The sequence below is a fragment of the Mauremys reevesii genome, linkage group 18, assembly GCF_016161935.1.
Source record: "Mauremys reevesii isolate NIE-2019 linkage group 18, ASM1616193v1, whole genome shotgun sequence".
NCBI lineage: Eukaryota > Metazoa > Chordata > Testudines > Geoemydidae > Mauremys > Mauremys reevesii.
This window is the reverse complement of record NC_052640.1, coordinates 16,065,314-16,085,316: the sequence shown is the minus strand read 5'-3', so window position 1 is coordinate 16,085,316 and position 20,003 is coordinate 16,065,314. Positions and strand designations below refer to the sequence as shown.

The 20,003-nt window shown below is 42.6% G+C and overlaps 2 protein-coding genes across 7 annotated transcripts in view; both read right to left on the bottom strand.

Moving 5' to 3' along the window:
- The window catches only part of ARVCF (ARVCF delta catenin family member), a 429,897-nt gene that overhangs the window by 205,621 nt on the left and 204,273 nt on the right, over positions 1-20,003 (bottom strand). Inside the window, exon 1 of one of the 6 annotated variants that reach the window (XM_039504868.1) lies at positions 701-791. The exons of 2 other annotated variants lie outside the window; for them this stretch is intronic. Coding sequence is in view for 1 of the 4 variants with exons in the window: in XM_039504861.1 (XP_039360795.1) it covers positions 97-99 (3 nt within the window). In the remaining 3 variants the exon portion in view is untranslated. Of the gene's footprint in view, positions 1-96; positions 193-589; positions 792-20,003 lie in introns of those variants that run through there. 3 more of the 6 variants (XM_039504864.1, XM_039504867.1, XM_039504861.1) reach the window with 3 other exon arrangements.
- On the bottom strand, positions 17,265-18,845 carry LOC120386055 (armadillo repeat protein deleted in velo-cardio-facial syndrome-like). The gene is made up of 2 exons (XM_039504870.1): positions 18,397-18,845; positions 17,265-17,369 (listed from the first exon to the last, which is right to left on the bottom strand). Exons 1-2 carry the CDS (start codon positions 18,739-18,741, stop codon positions 17,328-17,330), a joined length of 387 nt encoding a protein of 128 aa, XP_039360804.1. The 5' UTR covers positions 18,742-18,845; the 3' UTR covers positions 17,265-17,327.

Here is a 20,003-nt window from a genome sequence, read left to right as displayed (position 1 = left end):
AACGGGGTCTCAGCCTCAAAGTAACTTCTCCAAAGAACACCCCTGAACCTGAAGAGCAGCTAAGCGGGTTTCTTTATGAAAAAAGAGGGGTCTCACCATTTTATAAACTTGAGTAGAAAAATCCTCCTACTTGTTTGCAGGTCGCTCACTTTGGACCGTGAAAATAGACTAGCCAGCACCCACGCAGTAGTACAAAAGGAAATTCATCCATTTTTAATCAGTCTCCTCCCCTCTTAGACTCCCAACACAGGAAAACTGGGATTTGCAATTAACTAGAGTCCTCACATTATTTTTTTACCATTTTACACACAAACGGGAGTTGCTATGAGGCACTCCCATAATACACACGCATGCATGTAAAACAATAATTTTGCATTCTTTGTGGTACTTTATTTCAGCAAAGAGTATTAGCTGTGCTATAGTTCATATTTTTCCTGCTCAGAAAAAAAAAAGACTTTCCATCCAGATATTGCATGATTTTGATATTCTTAATGTAAACAAGCTAATTTATACACCTGCCGTTTAACAAAACATCTCAGTTGCTTTGGTGAAAGCACAGTTACTGAAAAGGAAAAGTATCCTCCCATACCTCTCAGGACTAGGCTCTGGTCCCTCTTCCTGCACCTTGCAAGGAACAGCGAGAGAAATATACATTAATACACCTCAAAAGCACATTAAGGCTCTTTCCTTGGAAACCTACCTTAACTAGTGTGACCACTTTATCACCTGCTGACCCACAACAGGGAAAAGGGACAACACTTAACTGGCATTCTGACCCTGCCCTTCAGATGTTAGCAATCAATGGGGTTTGAGTCAGCCAGCTAAGCCCTGCCTCCAGTGCTAAATCACCGGTATTGCTCTCAGTGACTAGCCAATAGGTTGAGGATATTTTTCCTCTTTCATAATAGCTTCCTGCAGCAAACAACCCGTACAAGAAATAAATCCACCACTCTAGCAGCCAGTGGCCTGAACAATGGTAATTAGGGATGAACTGCTAACTGCACGGCAGGGCACCAGGCCCCAAATTAGGGCGTGATCATGGAAAATAGGGACAGCCACCGACAGCCTCTGGAGCCAGCTACCAAACAGATAATGAGAAATTAGGGTCACACTTAAATATTTTGCATTTTCAGAGCATGCATTTTCACACAGCAAGCTTGCTTACCCCTACAGTTTCTCACACATCTCAGCCTCAATTCTAGAAAATGCTTCCAGTGTTAGCAATAGGGTTATGGCCTTTGAAATGCAACTCCCCCCCCTTCAATAGCCACTTAGATTACCTAGAGAGATAACATATATAGGTAAGATTGATAACATTGCACATCTCTTCACTCTCCTGTGACTCAAACCCTTTCCCATACACATGCTGGTGGGCAGACAGCTACTGTATTTTCAATAGTTTTGATCTGTTATTGCTTAAACAGTGAAAGTGGGAACACTGCAGCATCTTTAACTGGACACAGAAACGTCTAACATTAGATATCCCAGTGCATTGTGATAATAATGCAAATCTTTAGACCCATGTTAAAAAAAAAAACTGGCAGGTTAAGTTGTTTATCTGGCAAAAGGCACATCCATAAAAAAAACTGGCCAAGCTGGTCAAATATTGGCCAACTGGTAACCCTTGTTACCAACCTGTTAACTAACATCAACTGTAATCTAAAAATCAGAAAGAGGTATCTCCCAGAGTGATGTTGTAACTTCAGCTTTTCTCTTACTATCAAGAAATGTCAGAGTTTGAGCTAGACACTAGAGCTATGGGACAACTGCCTTTGGCTTCGCATTTTAGGGGCCAGAGAACTGAGCAGAACTATGTAGCTTCATTCTTAGTAATTTTAAAATAAACATCACAAAGGCTCCTCTGGTTGACAGCAATGGTAGATGCTGTGCAAAATTTCATCCCAATCTAAAATTCTTGTTATCTGTGTCACCCCAGTTTGCTCCAACAGGTGAGAAATGTTCAGAGTTCATCTAACATGGAGCAGTTTAGATTAGAGGCAGGTTGGTGATGGGCTTCGAAAACATTCAGACACATGTAGATTCCATTAAGCCAGCAGAGCAGGAGCTCCCAAAGCAGCTCAAGAACCCTGGTTTCCCATACAGACAGAAACATCAGGGTTGTCTTCATAGCACTGAATACCAGTCAGCCTTTTTTCATTTCTAAAGTGTCATGGATAAACCGCTTTCCTTTGTTCCATTTAATATATACAAAAAAACAGCAAAGAGAGTCAGAATGCTAAGTATTGGGGTATATTTGTATGGGACATTGCTCAGGTGATGGGTTTTTGTGGGATATCTTTAATTTGTCAAAATTCAAAGTTTCATTGGGAGAAGGCTTGGTTTATTCCTTTTCAAAATGCTAAAAACAATTAGGCATGTTACTTGCTCCTGATCTAGTCTAAATTTCTTTTTATTAAAAAACAAAACCTGTTTTTGAATCATAAAGGCAAAGAAAAAAAAGAACCATTTGAAACAATTCTACATTTTCTTTTTTAAAGAATCTTTTGAAAATAGGATTAAGGTTTCCTGGGTAAAGGCCTTGTGTGCCAAGTTTTAGTTCTGGGTAAATTTCATGCACTTCAGATATTCACACATGAAAACAGACTGGCAAAGAAAGAGAACAATTAATGGAAATTCTAAAGCCACCTTTAACTGTAATGGCCTAAAAACACCACTATGTCTTTGGCTAAAGATGCATCTTCATTTTAAGTCCTGTTCCTAAAAAGCACTTAGGCAGCATTATGTAGCACTTTCCATCACCACAGCTATAGTTAAAAGAATATTTTTTTCAGCCCAGCAATTTGGCAGTTTAAAAAGGACAGAAGATTTTTACCTGAATAAACTGTGCTATTTATTTTAAACTAAAGGGTGTAATTACACTTGGTACTCAGCCTCAGGCTGCTGATGGCCATCTTCAGGCCTGCTGATGGGGGGAAGGCAAAGAGGGCAACTGCCCCAGGGCCCAGGTGATTTTAAAGGGCCCGGGAGCCCCAGACCCTCGCGCGCGGAGGTGCCAGCGGTGGCGAAGTCAGCCAGGTGGGAACGTGGAAGCCCTGGCCGTGCTGGAAGAGTGCACCTGGGGGCTTGGAATTGCTGTTGACGGGCCTGGCCATCTTTGGCCATTCTGTTCTGAGTTACACCAGTGTAAGTCCATTGACTTCAGTGAATTATTCCAGACTTGCAACAGTGAAACTAAGGGCTTGTCTTCACGAAGATGCTATTACACTGACGGGAGAGCTTCTCCCATCGGCATAGTTAATCCACCTCTCTGAGACGCGGTAGCTCTCCTGTCGATGTAACTCTGCCTACCCGGCGGGGTTAGGTCAGTATAACTATGTCACTCAGGGGTGTCGATTTTTCACATCCAGAGTGACGTAGTTATACTGATATAGGTCTATAGTGCAGACCTGGCCTAAGAGCAGAATCTAACCCATAAGCATGACATCACTTTTAGTACGATGACCTAGGCTAGCAACAGATTCAGTAATTCAGCTATGGCAGTAACCCTCAATTCCATTTACAAACTCCTTTCACAATATAGGTACTTTTTGAGCTTTCAAGACAGAACTGAACCAAATCGGAGATGTGAAGATTTGAGAAAACTGTCTATACAAATTATTTATTCTGGCTGATAATATGAAGTTGTTACTATAAAAATTGTTGTATCACTGAATGCCTCTTTATAAATGTGGAATCCACCATTGGTTAACAGGGCCATATTGTGTCTCTGGCAGACGTGGGACAACAGTGAGTTGCTAGAATTTAATGGCTGCCTATCTAGGTGGAAACAATTGAATGACAATGGATTAGCTGAAGCCAGAAGATACTTTCTCCACTTCTCTCCTTCCAGCAGATATGTTGGTGGGAGTGGAAAGTCCCTAGTAGCAGAACAAAGACACCAATGTGATGATTATAGTCTTTAAAAAGGACTCAGAGGGGGAAGATTCAGAGCCATAAAGGAAGTTTTGGGGCAGGAGAGAGGAAGGGAAAGACCAGTCGAGGTCCAAGAAGACAAACTGGGGTCTGAAGGTTCCATGTTTCACAAAACAAGCCATGCACTGCAGCAGAAAGACTCTGGATGGCCAGACAACTCTAATTCCAGGACAAAGAATGCTGTGGAGTGGTGAGTACAGCAGGGAAATGCATGCAGAGGTTATTATTTTTGTACAGATCTATGTATTTCATGTGTGATTAAGTAAAGAGTAATGCTGTTAGAATCCTGTGCAAAGTGTCCATGTGTTTTATCCCTGTGAGCCTGAGGAGTTAACCTGTGAACCCAGAACACCACACTGCTGGAGTTCTAGGAGAGGAAGCGTTTAAGCTACAAGGAAAGTCTGAGGGTCAACTCTGGGTTTAAGGGCCTGGCAGGGGACTGTATGGTTGCAGCTCTCTGGAGGAGATGCCATGGAGAAATTCTGCAGCCAGGGAGAGGCCCTAAAATAGCAGCAGTGCCTGGATTTCCTTCAGATTCTGAGGGTTTAACACACCTGGTGATTCAGCAGCTGGATCCACTCCTCCATCCCCCAGCAGTCTAGTGAGTGGTCAAGAGTGGGTGCTCAACTGGACAAGAGGGTTTGGTTTTGGGGGGGGAGGGTGTGTTTCTTGTTGTTTTAAAAGAAAGACTGATAGTTTGGATTCTAAATTCAAGGGCTGGTTTGTTGGTTTGTTTGTTTGAAGTCTCTACAAAACATGGTCATGATCCTGCAGGTGGATCTGCAAGGGCAGATCCTTACAGAGCCGCACTGGCTTCAGTGAGACGTCCTTTGAGCACCTCTGCCTGCATGATCAGGGTGCAAATTAATAACATGTTTTCATGAAATTAAAAGAGATCCAATTCAAACAAGTTATTGTCAGGATTTAAACCTTTCCCCATCAGCATCCCAGCCGGAACTTTGTAGAATTGTGCTTGAGAACCAGAGAGTGGAAATGACAAAAAAAAAAAACCCCAAAAATCCCACAAACACCCCCACGCAAATTGGCTAGTTATTTTCATGGTCTACACTGAAAGAAATGCAAAAAACTAAACAAGCAGCACAAATAGTGAAAAATAAATCACATTTTTAAAATGCAAGATGCTTTCTGTTTTAATTATCTAAGGTAAATGTCAGTAGCATGCTTTTTTAAAAAATAGATCCTGCTTAACACAATAGTACTATTTAAGTATTTAGTCCTTAACTCTGTTCCCGCATTTGCCAGTTTGAGACATATTTAATAATTACTTGTAGTTTTATCAAAAGATCCTGCAACAATCAGAGATATGAAATGGCATCTGGCATCTTGCAAAGGAAGACAATCAAGTTTCTTGGTTTTATAAGGTTGGTATTGTGTGTAAAATTATGCTTGGAAGGGTCTCACCATAGACGCCCTAACAGGAAACATTGTATTTTTAGCAGAGCTATGTGAAATTTTGGCAATAGAAATGGAAACACTGGAAATTTGAGTGTTTAGATTTTTTTTTTTTTGCAAAATTTAAAATGTTCTCCCAGTTTTGTAAAACTTCCAATTAAACATTTGCAGCTAAAACAATCCTCTAAGCCAAAAAAAGTTGTGGTGTTTTTTTTTAGCAAAATTAGGCTCATTTTTAAAGGTCTTTGCAACAATAACAAAATCCTCACTCTCCCCTATTGATTTCAAAATCCCAATCCACAAAGATTTACAAACACAAATATCAAAATTTTCCAACTGTGAAGTCCTACCAAATGAAACTGCAAAAATGTTTTCAAAAAGTGTAGGGAGAATATGGTCATAGTTTTGAACATGTCTTATCATAAAGACAGCTGCTGTCCTTCTGACAAACACTGGACAGCATTTTGGAATTTAACAGTTGCCATATAAAGTTGCAGGATACATACTTAAGAGATGAAGAGTGAGATGAAGCCACACAAATGTGAAAGTGAGATAGGTCCTGGTGACTATGGAGAACAGCAAGGTATTTCACAGTAGCAAGGGAGTCTAACAAAAGGTGCCTATTTTCAACCATTAATAGAACCTGTATGATTAAAATGTGATGAATCAAGATGAGAATCAGACAGGCCAAACCCGCTTTAAAAAAATGCAGAAATTGGACTTGGTTTTGGCTTAATTGGCTTGTGAGTTGCTTGTTGGCTAGTTTTTGGCTTGCAGCTTGATTGGCTTGTAGCGTGTTGCCTTTTTTTTTATCAGCTCCCGGAAAGCAGGGGCAAGGGGGGGCACGGGGGAGAGAGTCGGGGTGAGCAGCGGGCCCATCACAGTCCCAGACTGCATGCCAGGGGGATCTAGTCACATAGAGTGTTGGGGTTCTTAGGGATTGACTTGTTTGGGCCTTGTTTTGAAATGGGATTAGCTTGATTTTTGGCTTATTGTGAAAGTCGGGGTGCTTATTAACCGCATGAAAGTTGGCAACTATGATGAGAAGATGTCCTTGAAATACTAACCACGTAGGAGCTAGCCTTGCAAACTTAAATTGTCATAGGAAAATGAAAATCATCATTCCCCTTCCCCAAAAAGACAAGGGCCAAGCTCTCAGCAATTTAGTTACCAACTTTTTTAGTTTAAAATACTTTCTCCAGAAGCAACCTACTATTAAAAATTCATACAGTGACGTGACTCAATACAGACCATGCTCACACTCTGATGCCCATAATTCTCAGTAGGGAATGCACTTGATCCTAATGAGTTGCTCCTGCAAGGTGCTGAGTGCTCTCAACTCCAGCTGACTTCAGTAGAACTTAAAGTTTTCATACTGGTAACCTCCATGCAGAAGGCTTTTTATATGTCATGCGCTCTGTCCAAAGGGCCAATTCTGGTCCCTCTGAAATCAATGATAACGCTCCCATTGATTTTTTGGACATGCATTTTCACCATCTGACTTCTTGCATTAATTTAGAGCCCATTCCTGTGGGGCTAGATTCTGCCCTGTGCACTGTCAGGAGTGCAAAAAGGATTATAAAAGAGCCATGCAATCTTCGGGGTCCCCAGGAGGAATTCTAACTGACTCAAAGGGCCCCAGGGAGTACACACCCGCACACCTGCCGCACCATCTTTGGCCTTGTGATGACCTCATCTAGGGTGACCGGACAGGAAATGTGAAAAATCAGGACGGGGTGGGGGGTAATAGGAGCCTATATAAGAAAAAGACTCAAAAATTGGGACTGTCCCTATAAAATTGGGACATCTGGTCACCCTAACCTCATCCCATTTCAGACACTACCAGCAGTGGTGCCCTAAAATGAAGCAGGCATTATAAACCGTGTTGGGATTCTGGCTAGTCCCAGCAGAGGGGCAGAGTGTGTGACTTTCCTGTGCATCCATGCAAGAGGTGATCAAAATCTGATCCAGATAATTTCCTAGAAAGTCAATGATATGCCTCTCATGAGTAACAATTGAAGGATCAGCCCCTACATTTTTAGGGTGTCAGCTAAGTTTAGACTAGGACTAAACCCACACTGGAAAATTCTATCACATTTGACAGTCTGCTGAATACCAGCGATAATGCAGTCAGCTTATCGTTTGCTTGAACCCCAGCCTCAAAAGGAATGTCACTTTTGGCAAGAGCCACAAAGGCACCGCAGTATTAATATGGAACAGAAAAATACTGACACTCGATTACCGACACAAAATACGGCACGCAGCAAACTTCCTTATCAAAAAATAAATTTAAAAATCCACACTTGCTTATTTTTAATTTCTCTGTTTCAGCTGGATCCAGAAAAATAAATGAGCAGAATTTTAAACATGAAACACTCTATAGCTTTGTTTTCGCAGGTTGGTTTTTCTTGAGCAGCCAGATGTACGTTTGCACAGTGGAAAAAGATTGAAGTGGGGTTACTCTTCACTTGGTTGATTAATGGCATTTTGAGCTGGGTTTTCAAGTTGTCCTGATAAAGACAACCAGTTTGGGATCTCTCAAGTCTTTCCTCACTCATGTTCCCTTAAACCTCCTCCACATTCCCTAATGCCTTGTTTAAGTTTAAAAAAAGGCAAGGCAAGAACTAAAACTATTTACTGATTTATGGATGACATAGGATATGGACACGCCTATGCTGGCGAAATTTATTTAAAGAGTTCTCACTAGTTCTAAGGCAAAAACCCTAGTGTGGCAAGAGTCTGGACCTGTTTTACTACCATGTAGTACCATGTTAGTTAAACCTGATAAAAGGCAAGTCTAATCAAGTAACAAAAGATCCTCAGGCTAGAGTATTGACAACTGAAAAGGTGGGAATTTTTTTTTTTTTTTTTTTAGAAATAGCCTGATCTACACATAGCTTTTGTACTGCTTTACCACCCCCAACCCTGCCTCCAGTTTGGAACTGTTAAAGCAGTACAGTTCCCCAAATGTGGATGCAGTTATACCAGTCTCTTTTATACTGCTATAACTGATTCCAATCCACACTCAGGTTTGTACTAATTTAAATATTTCAGTCAAAAAAAATCAGAATCTGTGATGAGGTATACAAACCCCACTCTGAACAACAAGGGGTTAGCTTCTCTGGGCTTAGCTAGCTCCACCCCACCACACCTGCAAGGCACGCACAGATTGGAGGAGTTGTGGAACAGCTCACTTGTGGACAAGAAAACAGACCTTCAATCCTCTGCTCCTGAGGAAAGGGCTGACTGAAGGCAGGAGCTTCCCAGACAACCACTGCCTGAAGCCCCCTCCTTGAGGGAAGGATGGGCCAGATCGTGACACACCTGAGAGGGAGTCATTCCCCTCTCTCTTATTAATTCAGTTTCTTTGCATTAATTCCCCTTACTTTTTTGTTTATGGACTACCTCAGAATGGGAGAGACTTTTGAAGTGACTTGGCTGGAGGACCAAGTCACAGGAAGAGGCAGGCCAGCACAGGCACCAACTCTGTGGGTGCTCTGGGGCTGGAATACCCATGGAAAAAAATAGTGGGTGCTCGCCCCCCGCCCTCCCGATCAGCTCCCCCCATGGGTGGCGGGTATAATAGGCCAGGGAAGGCTGAGCCTTCCCTGGCACAGCCATCCCTGAGGAATACCTGGGCCGTGGTGGTCCCGCCCCTTCCCTAAGGCCCTCCCACGCACCACCTGTTCCTGTTGCCGTCACCTGCCTACCTGCACTCCACCTCCCCCCCACCTTGCAGGTCCCCACGCTGATGCGGAGAGGTGCGCTGGACCTAGTGTCAGGCATTCGGGTGGGTGCTGGCTCGGCCTCAGGCAGGGCAAGTGGCCTGGCATGGCGCTCAGCCTGGCTCTGGAGGGTTGGCCTGGGGTGGGCAAGCTGGGGCTCCTCTGATTGGGGGAGGCTTCAGGGGGTGGGTTGCGGGGCTCCGGCATGTGGGGAGGCAGGGCCTCAGGCAGAAGGGGTGGGGCTGGCTGGCTAGCCTCCTCAAAGTGGGGGTTCACCCACCGCCTATGGCTCCCACCCACCGGTGGGCCCCATGCATCAGCTCCTTCCCTCCACCCCAGCACCTCCTGCCCGCTGGTGATCAGCTGTTTAAGAGTGCAGGAGGCAATGTGGAAGAAGGGGAGGTGTGGGGGCAGGAAGAGGTGAGGGAGGGGGCAGAATGGGGTGAGAAGAGGTGGGGCAGGGGTGGGAAGAGGCGAGGTGGTGGCTTGAGGGAAGAGGTGGAGTGTAAGCGGGGCATGGGGCACAGCAGGTGTAAAGCACCCCCTGGAAACTTAGAAAGTCAGTGCCTCTGCAGGCCGCTGCAGAGGTGGAGCAGCCACGGGTTGGAGATCCTCAGCAGAGACACGGCTGCTATGTCATGCCTGGCAATGAGTCAACCCATTCATAGAGCCCGACGTGAAATAGTTAAATCTGTATGGAAACTGTGCAGACCTGGCCTTAGTGACTCTCTAATAACCCTTCACAAACAGGATAATCACAAACTGTGCTGCAGAGAAATGCTTCATTCAGTTAGTGATGTCTAAAAGAGCAAATTACTCTGTGCTGTACAACAAAAGTTACAAACAAGAGGCTCAGTCCTACCCTCAAATGTACTGGCATGCAATGGTACTAATGCTTTTGCACAACTGCTCAGCGGTGCTGATTTTACATGACAGGTATACAGATGCTCATCATTGGCCTAAGTGCAGGATCAGGCACTTAGATGAACAAAAGCAAGAATAAAATCAGATGTGAGGGTTAAGTAGTATCTTAAGTGCAATGTGATTGGATGCAATTTGCTCTGATAAACTAATTAAATTAGAGGGATGCTTTCAAAATGGTGCACAAGGATTAGTTTCCTAACTCCCATCAATAGCAAGAGCCACACAACAAATCCTAGAGCACTTCTTTGAAGATGTAACTCATTGCCCATCTTTGCATCTCTTCCTTGGGTGTTGGGTTTTTACATGGTATGATCACAACACCAAAAGTTTACAAGATGAAATAAATCTTTGAAGCTGTGGAGCTGCTGGACTAACACTGAGCCAGACAAGAGTTTAAGGTTATTTGATCAAAACGTGAAAAACCCAGTGTTTGTATTTTGTGTTACTCTGCCACTCCACTCAAGGGAAAAACAGCCATTGAAAACAAAATCAATGTACTAATTGTATTTATAGTTTCCAATCCTAGGTCTCCTAAGACAGCTCATCATGAACAAAACACATACTGGGAGGAATAGGTATAGAATCACCATACAAGCTCCTCTACACCCACTGTTCAGTCGATATTCACTCCTTAGAAATGTATGCCAATGTATGCCAACACTAAATCCAGTTTTCCTTCCCCAAGGGAGCTATTATTTCCCATGAAAGAGTATGCCATAAAGCACAGCAGAGATCTACAGAACTCACAGTAATAACACCATCAGTTTAAACTGCAAGAATGCAAACGGGTGAGAGAGCATTAACATTGTAAGACACAATGCACCTCACAGTAAATTCATGCCCACATTTCTTTTAATACCAGGTTTTGTAATTCTATATATTGTATATGCACATTCCATGTTGGATATAAGCTACCTGCCAGTGCTCTAGCCAACGGTTAAAGAAAATTCTAAGCTCTATTTGTAGAGAATTCACAAAATAAAGATTAAAAGAATGGGAAATCAAGGTCAAAGCCATGAAATGCAGTGAATAGTTTAATTCAGAAGGTAATTTTGTCAATTTTAAGTCTTTTCAGACTCCATTTTAAAGGTCTCAATTTGAAGTGCAGGAGGGACAGTCCTGTGAGTAAGGCACAGGACACAGAATTAAAAAGATCTGTGATCTACTGCACATTATGCCACAGACTCTCTGTAAAACCCTGGGCAAGTCACTTAGTTTTCGTGTCTCATTTTTCCAATCTGTAAAACAGGGATACTTGCTTACCTTGCATGAGCATGAAAAGACTTTCAAATCCTTGTATAGCACTACAAGATCACTGGAAAGAAGACTGGAGAAATCAAAGTATTGTTGTGTTGTATTCATTGGGATAAGCTAGCCTAACTGAGAAAACGGTGCTGTATTTTTGTTATGAAGCATTAACATGAATGGAAGTTGTCAGTGTATTGATAGGGGCAGGAGCCTTTGAATGTGAACATTTTTGGTCAGATCGCCAGTTGATGTGAATTGCCATAGCTTCATTGAAGTTAATGCTAACTCCTTACCTGAGGAGGTTGTGAAGGCTAGGACTATAACAATGTTTAAAAGGGGACTGGATAAATTCATGGTGGCTAAGTGCATAAATGGCTATTAACCAGGATGGGTAAGAATGGTGTCCCTAGCCTCTGTTCGTCAGAGGATGGAGATAGATGGCAGGAGAGAGATCAGTTGATCATTGCCTGTTAGGTTCACTCCCTCAGGGGCACCTGGCATTGGCCACTGTTGGTAGACAGATAGTGGGCTAGATGGACCTTTGGTCTGACCCGGTACGGCCGTTCTTATGTTCTTATGTTATGTTCTAATTTACACCAGCTAAGGATCTGGCCTTTTATTGTAATAAGTTTCACGTGTGTGAGCTGTTTTTATGAGAAAGAACATTCTTTAATATTAAAATATAATGTGCTCTGAATGGTTAGCCATGATCCAATGACAATATTGCTGCTCTTTGCAGTTCACGGTGCTTTAGTAAAGACCCTAACACATGTGCACTTTCCTATCTTTTCTCTATCATACCACTCCTCACAGGAGGAATTAAGTTGAAGTTTGATTTGAAACAAAGTGAAATAAAAGCAGGCAGATTAAATAAAGTCCCTCACACATGAACGGTTTTAAGGTTTATCAAGCTTATAAAAAAATCACATCATCACTGGAGTCTATAACATTTGTGAAAGAAACAAGATATGCTCTATTCATAAATGCCATACTTAAAAGGTTATTGTGCTATGTCTGCATTGGTAAAAGGATAAAATGGCCAAATCCATCTGTGCTGCCAGGACTCTGACAGCTTTGGACATCAAACGACGTAGTCACCTTTTTACATTCTTGTCTTCTACAGCAACATGTAGGGAAGCAAACAAGGATGCATGGACAGCTGGCTCTGCTCATTTGAGGGCAACTGGATTTCAGTTTCAGTAATATAGCCAGGGCCAGCCACATAGCTTCTAGTCCCCAAAGCTACAGAAGAATACACCAACCTGAATGGAGCTAGAGGTGGTATGGGTTTTAGCAAGAATTTCTATTAACAGAATGAACACTGTAAGATTAATACACACTTAATCTATACATTATTAGTGTGTTACAGGGCAGGAAAGGTTTCCTATGCCATTTTTAAGGGTGGCTGTGATGCTGGCAGACCAGATGACAGCTCATGCCAAAACCCCTAAAGACTGAACACAGACCAATGCATAGCTGGAAACCAGTCTGGGTTACCTGTGTGTTAGTATTGTTAAAACAGGTATTAGATTTATAAAAATGTGTTTAAAAGTTGCTGCATGCATTAATTTCACTTACAAAATCTGTATCCCAGATTAAAAGGTAATATTTAAGTGTTTGCTCTGTGACTGTGAAAGTTTTGCTCTGATACTATAAACCCCCCAGTCAGAGGGGAAGTGTGAAATATTATAGGGATGGTCTAGATTGTGTTGGGCAAACTTTTTGGTCCGAGGGCCACATCTGGGTATAAAAATTGTATGGCGGGCCATGAATGCTCACAAAATTGGGGGTTGGGGTGTTGGAGGGGTTGAAGGCTCTGGCTGGGGGTGTGGGCTCTGGGGTAGGGCCAGAAATGAGGAGTTCATAGTGTGGGAGGGGGCTCCAGGATGGGGCAGGGGGCTTGGGTGCAGGGGGGGTATGAGGGCTCTGGTTGGGGGTGTGGGCTCTGGGGTAGGGCTGGGGATGAGGGGTTTGGAGTGCAGGAGGGTGCTCTGGGCTGGGACTGAGGGGTTCAGAGGACAGGAGGGATATCAGGGCTGGGGCAGGGGGTTGGAGCATAGGGAGGGGGCCTCAGGGGTGCAGGCTCTGGGTGGCGCTTACCTCAAGCAGCTCCCAGAAGCAGCAGCATGTCCCTTCTCCGGCTCCTATGTGGAGGCGTGATCAGGTGGCTCTGCACGCTGCCCCGTCTGCAGGTGCCTCACCTGCAGCTCCCTTTGGCCAAGGTTCCTGGGCAATGGGAGCTGTGGGGGGTGGCGCTTGGGGTGGGGGCAGTGGGCAGAGAGCCCCCTGGCTGCCCCTAAGCATAGAAGCTGGAGAGGGGACATGCCGCTGCTTCCGGGAGCCGCGCGGCAAGCCCCTGACCCTGCTCCTCAGCTGGAGTGCTGGAACGGGGCAAGCCCCTGATACCACTCCCCGGTGGGACCTTGAGGGCTGGATTAAAAGGCCTGACAGGCCAGACGCGGCCCACGGGGTGTAGTTTGCTCACCGCTGGTCTAGATAATTCTTAGACCTGCCATAAGTGCAGGGGACTGGACTAGATGACCTCTCGAGGTTCCTTCCAGACCTATGATTCTATGATTACTTTACCACAAGAGGTGTCATCTCCTGCCCAACAAAAGAAGGCCCATAGACACCAGACAAGCCATGCATAACATCAGTGGACAAAAGACTTTATGTGCACAAACCTTTGTCCCATCATCTTGAGCTCTAGGGGAATGGAATAAAAGTCTCTAAGAAACTGTTATCTCTATGATGCTTGAACTCTGAGGGGCAAAGATTTCTAAGTAAAAGCAAGAGATCCCTGACAGTTTAGCTTGGGATAGCCCTAAATTACATATAGAGCTTGCATATCACAGCAGCTTCTATCATCCTTTGAAACCTAACATTGCAACTCATTTGTGTGAGTATGTTAACCTGCTTTAACCATGTAAATAGCTCTGATTTCTTTTCCATAGTTAATAAACCTTTAGTTAGTTTATTACAGGATTTGCTACAAGCCTTGTTTTTGTCTTGAGATCTGAGTTGCAACTGACCTGGGTAAGTGACCGGTCCTTTGGGAATGGGAGCAACCTGAATATTGTTGTGATTTTTGGTGTAAGGGACCATCTATCTATCACAGGGGCAAGCTGGCCTCGGTGGCAAGATAGACGAGAGTGCTCACGATCTGCCAGTGTGTTCTTGTTTTGACTACTCTTGGCATCTAGAGTGGTCTAGGTGGTCTACAGGGCCCTTTTTCCAACAGCATCTAGGGAAGCTTCCTCTTATGATTGTTGCCCCTGCCACTGTGATCCCTGGCTTTCTGGATTTCTAGACTGGATTACTGCAATGCCCTCTACATGAAGCTTTCTTTGGAGACAACTTGGAACAGACACGTGGTATAAAATGCATTTACCCAAGTTTGTTTAGCAGCATTAACTACATGGAACTTGTTACTCCTCTCTCCAGGAATCACACTTGCCAGCAGAGCTGGCTGCCCACATGGAGTTAATCAATCATCCCCCAACCAAGGATAGTAGCACACAGCCTCTGCACACCCAGGAACTTTGGCAGGCGTGCTGCCTCCAACAAAGGATTGTGCAAGCCAAGCACAACTGAGCACCCTCCGTTTTTCCGCAGGCAAAATTCACTGAAGTCAATGGGAGTTACAACTGTTTATCAGATCTCAGGGCGGGTCATAGCATAGTAACAATCTTTAAGCAGATCTTCCCCTTCATGGTATATCATGGGATTTGGTTCTGTGGACAAAAAGACTTTAAGTATCATTCCAGACCTTTCCAATTAACATGTGAACAAGCTTTTTCTGCAGTTTTTACAGTGGGAGAGGTGGTGAAATGACTTCCCTGGACAGCAAAACAAATATTTTTAAAAGCTTTCAGCAACCCCCCCTCCCCATGTTTTCCCCCATTTAAATAGCTACACTTAAGTAAAAATCTTTTTGCAATTAGAGTGCATCTCTGACATCATTTGCCCATTGACATTTCCTGGTGGCGGTTAAGGGATGATGTACACCGCTAAATAATGCCTGAAGCATATGCAGCAAACGTAGACAAATGGAGTACAATTTGCTTGTGCTGTTTGTGCGCTCCAAGCTCACGCTGAACAGACAGAATGACATAAGATTATTTTTCTTTCCATTTAGTGAAATGGCTAGCTGAGCTGCTTGCAGCCTAGAACAAGAAGACGCTGTTGAGATAACGAAGGAGCTTAAGGTTGGTGTAAAAATTTAAAAAAAAAGGAGTGCAGCTGACAAGGTATCTAGAATGAATTAGAAACAACATTTGCATAAGTCCTTGATTTTGTTTTTAAAGGACTTCAGGAAACTGTTACAATTCTGGCACACTGCCTCTGTCCTTTTCCCATTACTAAAAATTTTTTGTTTTTTAAAAAAAAAAGGTAAGAATGACATCTGGGAGAAGCTTGGGAGTGTGTTATTACAAGGAAAAGCACAGAGTCATGCTGGTGCAGGCATACAGCAAAGCTTTACCTACGAATACTTCACTGAGCAAGTCTCTTGGCCAGTGTCCACCCCAACTGTCAGACAAGTTGTAAAACAGAAGCCCTGGTCACAAGGGTCATTACAGATTATATGGCACTTTCCAAAAGAACAGGGTTGTAAATCCTTATTTCTTGTCCAAATTCCAGATGGGATAATTAGATTCTGTATATAATTCCCTTTGTAGTTTCAAATGGAAAAACTCTAATATTAGCTACAAAGTTAAGTTATGTTACATGAACATAAGAACGGCCATATGGGGTCAGTCCAATGGTCCATCCAGCCCAGAATCCTTCCAACAGCAGCCAGTGCCAGATGCTTCAGAGGGAATGAACTGAACAGAGTAATTTATCAAGTGCTCAATCCCCTGTCGTCCAGTCTCAGCTTCTGGCAGAGGTTTAGGGACATCCAAAGCATGGGGTGGTGTCCCTGATCACTTTGGTTGATAGTCATTGATGGACCTATTCTCCATTAATTTATCTAATTCTGTTTTGAAGCCAGTTATACTTTTGGTTTTCACTACGTCCCCTGGCATTGAGTTCCACACGTTGACTCTGTGCTGTGAGAAGTAGTACTTCCTTATGATTATTTTAAACCTGTGCCTATTAGTTTCTTTGGGTGACCTCTGGTTCTTATGTTATGAGAAGGGATAAATAATACTTCCTTATTCACTTTCTCCACACCATTCATGATTTTAATAGACTATCACATCCCCCCTCAGTTTTCTCTTTTTCAAGATGAATAATCCCAGTCTTTTTAATCTCTCCTCATATGGACGCTGTTTCATACCCTTAATCATTTTTGTTGCCCTTCTCTGAACCTTTTCCAGTTCTAATATATCTTTTTTGAAATTGTTCAGTACAGAGATCTGTCACCCACCAATGAACTTCAGCCATTCAGAAATGGCTGCCTTTCAGTGATGAGTGACAGATCCCTATATACTGTAGCATATAGTCTGTAAAGTGCTGGGTGTACCCTTCACGATGAAAGGCACAGTGAATCTCTAAATATTCTGTATGAGGCTGTAGGGGCAAATTTCACCCCTGGTTTAAACTCTATTAAGGTCAGCACTGTTGCACCAGGGATTAATTTGGCCTTCACTGTTTTCATGTATTTTACATAAATGTTAACCATGAATTACTATGCATTCCTAATTGTGCACCTTTAGCTAATTAAAAATTTTATATCAAAGACAGTAGCATTTTTTCTATACAAACTACCTCAAAAAGCTGAACACTAATGATTTACAAATGAAGCATTTCATGTCTAGCCCCCAGAGAGGCCAAGGATTGAACACACATGTAGACTGAACTCTGGTTTCACTTATATGGGCGGTCCCTTCCAAAAGAAGGATAACTTAGGGCTTGGTTACATCAATCCTTCTATTGATTTTAATAGGAGTTGATTGGGCTTTAAAACATGGCAGTGCAGGAAAGCTCATACTGTACCTGATCTGGCACCTTTCACAAAGACATTCAGAAAAGCGAAGGTGCAGATGTACCATTCTTCTAAAATGTATGCAGCATCCCCCTCTAGTGGCTAATCATCAGGATAACAACTTACAACTGCTAACAGCTAATGGAGTTACTCCTTTAGACCAAGCAATAAAGGTCAGTTCTTTGCTGCTGAATGTCCTAATTGAAAACAGATGGTAAGGATAATTAAACAGTGACTAGAGGGAGTAACATGGCAGCCATTTTTTGTACAGCTGCCTTTCACAAAATAAATTCCTCTATATCCACCCACTGAATTTGTAAGCTACCGAACACCCAGATAGAACTCTCTGACTTGGACAGCTTCCATGAAATACTGCCCACCAAAAGTGTATTAGCATAAAGCTGTTCTGACATCACATGAACCCTACTCATGTACTGATCAATGCAAGTGTCTGGTATGATTGAGGCAAGCTCTAAGATCCCTAGCAGATCAGGGTTTCATTATGGACCAGAACCTTCCCAGTACTACTGTTGCTGCTTGCCACAGGCTTCCAAATAATTTGCTAGTTTAAAGAATCAGTTAGAAATACAACCGGTTTGTCATTTCACATTAAAAGAGTTAAGGAGCAAGCAAGAGGCAAAACTGTGGCTGAGGTTTATAAACAGACAAACATACAGATCAGAGCTTGTAACTTTAGAACAAAGTCCTTTATTTGAATAAACACTGTGTGCCAAATCCTGAAGTCTTTACTCAAGGAGTAGGCTTGCAGTCCTTAACAGAGGAAATCCACCAACTTCACCCAGTCCCTGTTCTATCAAACTCTAGTTGACTTCAAAAGAAAATTTTACTTGATAAGGACATCATGGTTTGGCCTCATACTTTTAAAGGTATATAGTGATAGCTCCACACATGTAGCAAGCACATAGCTATAAGAGCTGGCATGAAGGTCTTTATTGGGATTTAATTATCGGAGAGCTATCATTTTTAGGAAGCATCCTTAGGGGTAAAAAGAGATGAGAGTAACATTTTATCCTAGGTGCTATAATCCATGCTACCTCAATCAAACAAACAAATATGCTGAGTTCAGTGTTTTTCTGTTCTGTAATACACACTATGGAATGAAATGCTGATGACAAATAAGTTGGGAGAGGCTCTTTACTTTCTGGAATGGGATATTCTGGGATGTGTGAATTCTAGTGACAGGTAAGATAAGCAGGCTGTTACCTGCAGGACAAGTTGCTGCCACGCGGTTGCCAGTGGCTGACCATTGCCAATGTTGCACATGCTCATTCGTTCTGAGGGCTGATTAGCGCGTTCAAGCTGCAAGGAGACATTGCGTCGCTCTTCTTCAAGTGCACGGGTGAGCCGCTCGAAACGAGCCTCTTGCTCTTTAACAGATGCCAAAATGCTGGCAGCAGACCTGATATCATAATCATCCATGATTGTTCTCAAATGTTCCTGCCTGTTAACTGACCAGGGCAAATGGAAAGGGTTAGGTAAAGGGGCGGGAGGGCACAGGTCAGAGGTTAAGAATAAAAAGCACATGTTAATTACTCTATTAAATAGCATTCACTCTAAGACGCAAACTCCAATTGCTCTTTGAAAAGACTTCATTTCCATCCACTGATTTGATTTTAAATTAAAAGTAATTACCCCAAGGCTCCCCTGTTTTAAAAAAATGCTCACCTTAGATACAATTGTTATTTAATTCCTTTGATCTTTCTTTTAAAACTTATGTCTCAAGAGATTTTCATGCCTCTTGCAAAACTAATTTCAAGTCTGCAAATAATAATGTATTTTTAAAAGGATATAAAGATAATATTACTTTCCTCTTTTTTGCTGGAAGAACATATTCTTTATAACTATTCATCTGGCATCTTTGTCTTTCACAGCAAGGATGATAATAGTTAAGGCTTTCAGATAGTGAAGCTTCATGCTTCTGGACAACAAATGCCACACTCTTATTGGTTTTATACTTCATTTGTCCTAGCAACGTCACTAACTGGGTACACATTTTGAAGGATCCTTGTAAAATTAGGAAGTTGGACGAAAATATGTTCATGCTATAATGAGAGAAAGAGGTGGCAAATTATAATACAGAACATGCTTTTTAAATGCAGACTGAACAATTACAGATGAAGCTTCTTTAAGCCATGATTTCAGCATCTTCTCTTGGATTGTATTCCCAGGGTATTTGCATGCATGATAACCAATGAGAATTTTCACACACAGCAGTCAGTCATGCAGCTGCTTGCTACTAGTGTAAATGAGGAAAAACAAAAGGACACCTTCCATGGAAAATGTAAAGGTTTGCTTGTCTCCACATGTTGGAAAAACACAGCAAATCAATCAAGTTTCTTTTGAGATGTCTCTGCATTAACTATGTCATTTTTAAGATGTTCTCCATATTAAGCCCTCTCAGCATGTGTGTGATGCATGAAGCTCAACTTCCCACTGACCTTGCAAATGTATAAAGTTAATGGGGAGTCAAAATATTTTGATATAAGAATTATGAACATTATGTAAAGATGCATGGTGGTTTCAATTCAATCTCTTTCCTGAAACTAAACTATAATGAGTAAACTATTTACAATATCTGGAACTCAAGTGCTCACAAGGCAATATTCTCTGCTTTCCCCACAATTCAAGCAAGTTTCCTGTCTTGTCAGAAGCTTCAGTACTTTAAAAAAATTCTTAATGTGTCCTTTCAAAGGGCTTTATTCCATTTCTATGTGATTCAGAGGGTATAGTTACCTGCTCAACCTATAAGCCAGTAGTTCCTTTTGTTGTCTATCTACAAAAAGCCCACCATGTACTCTTGCAGCTCTGCA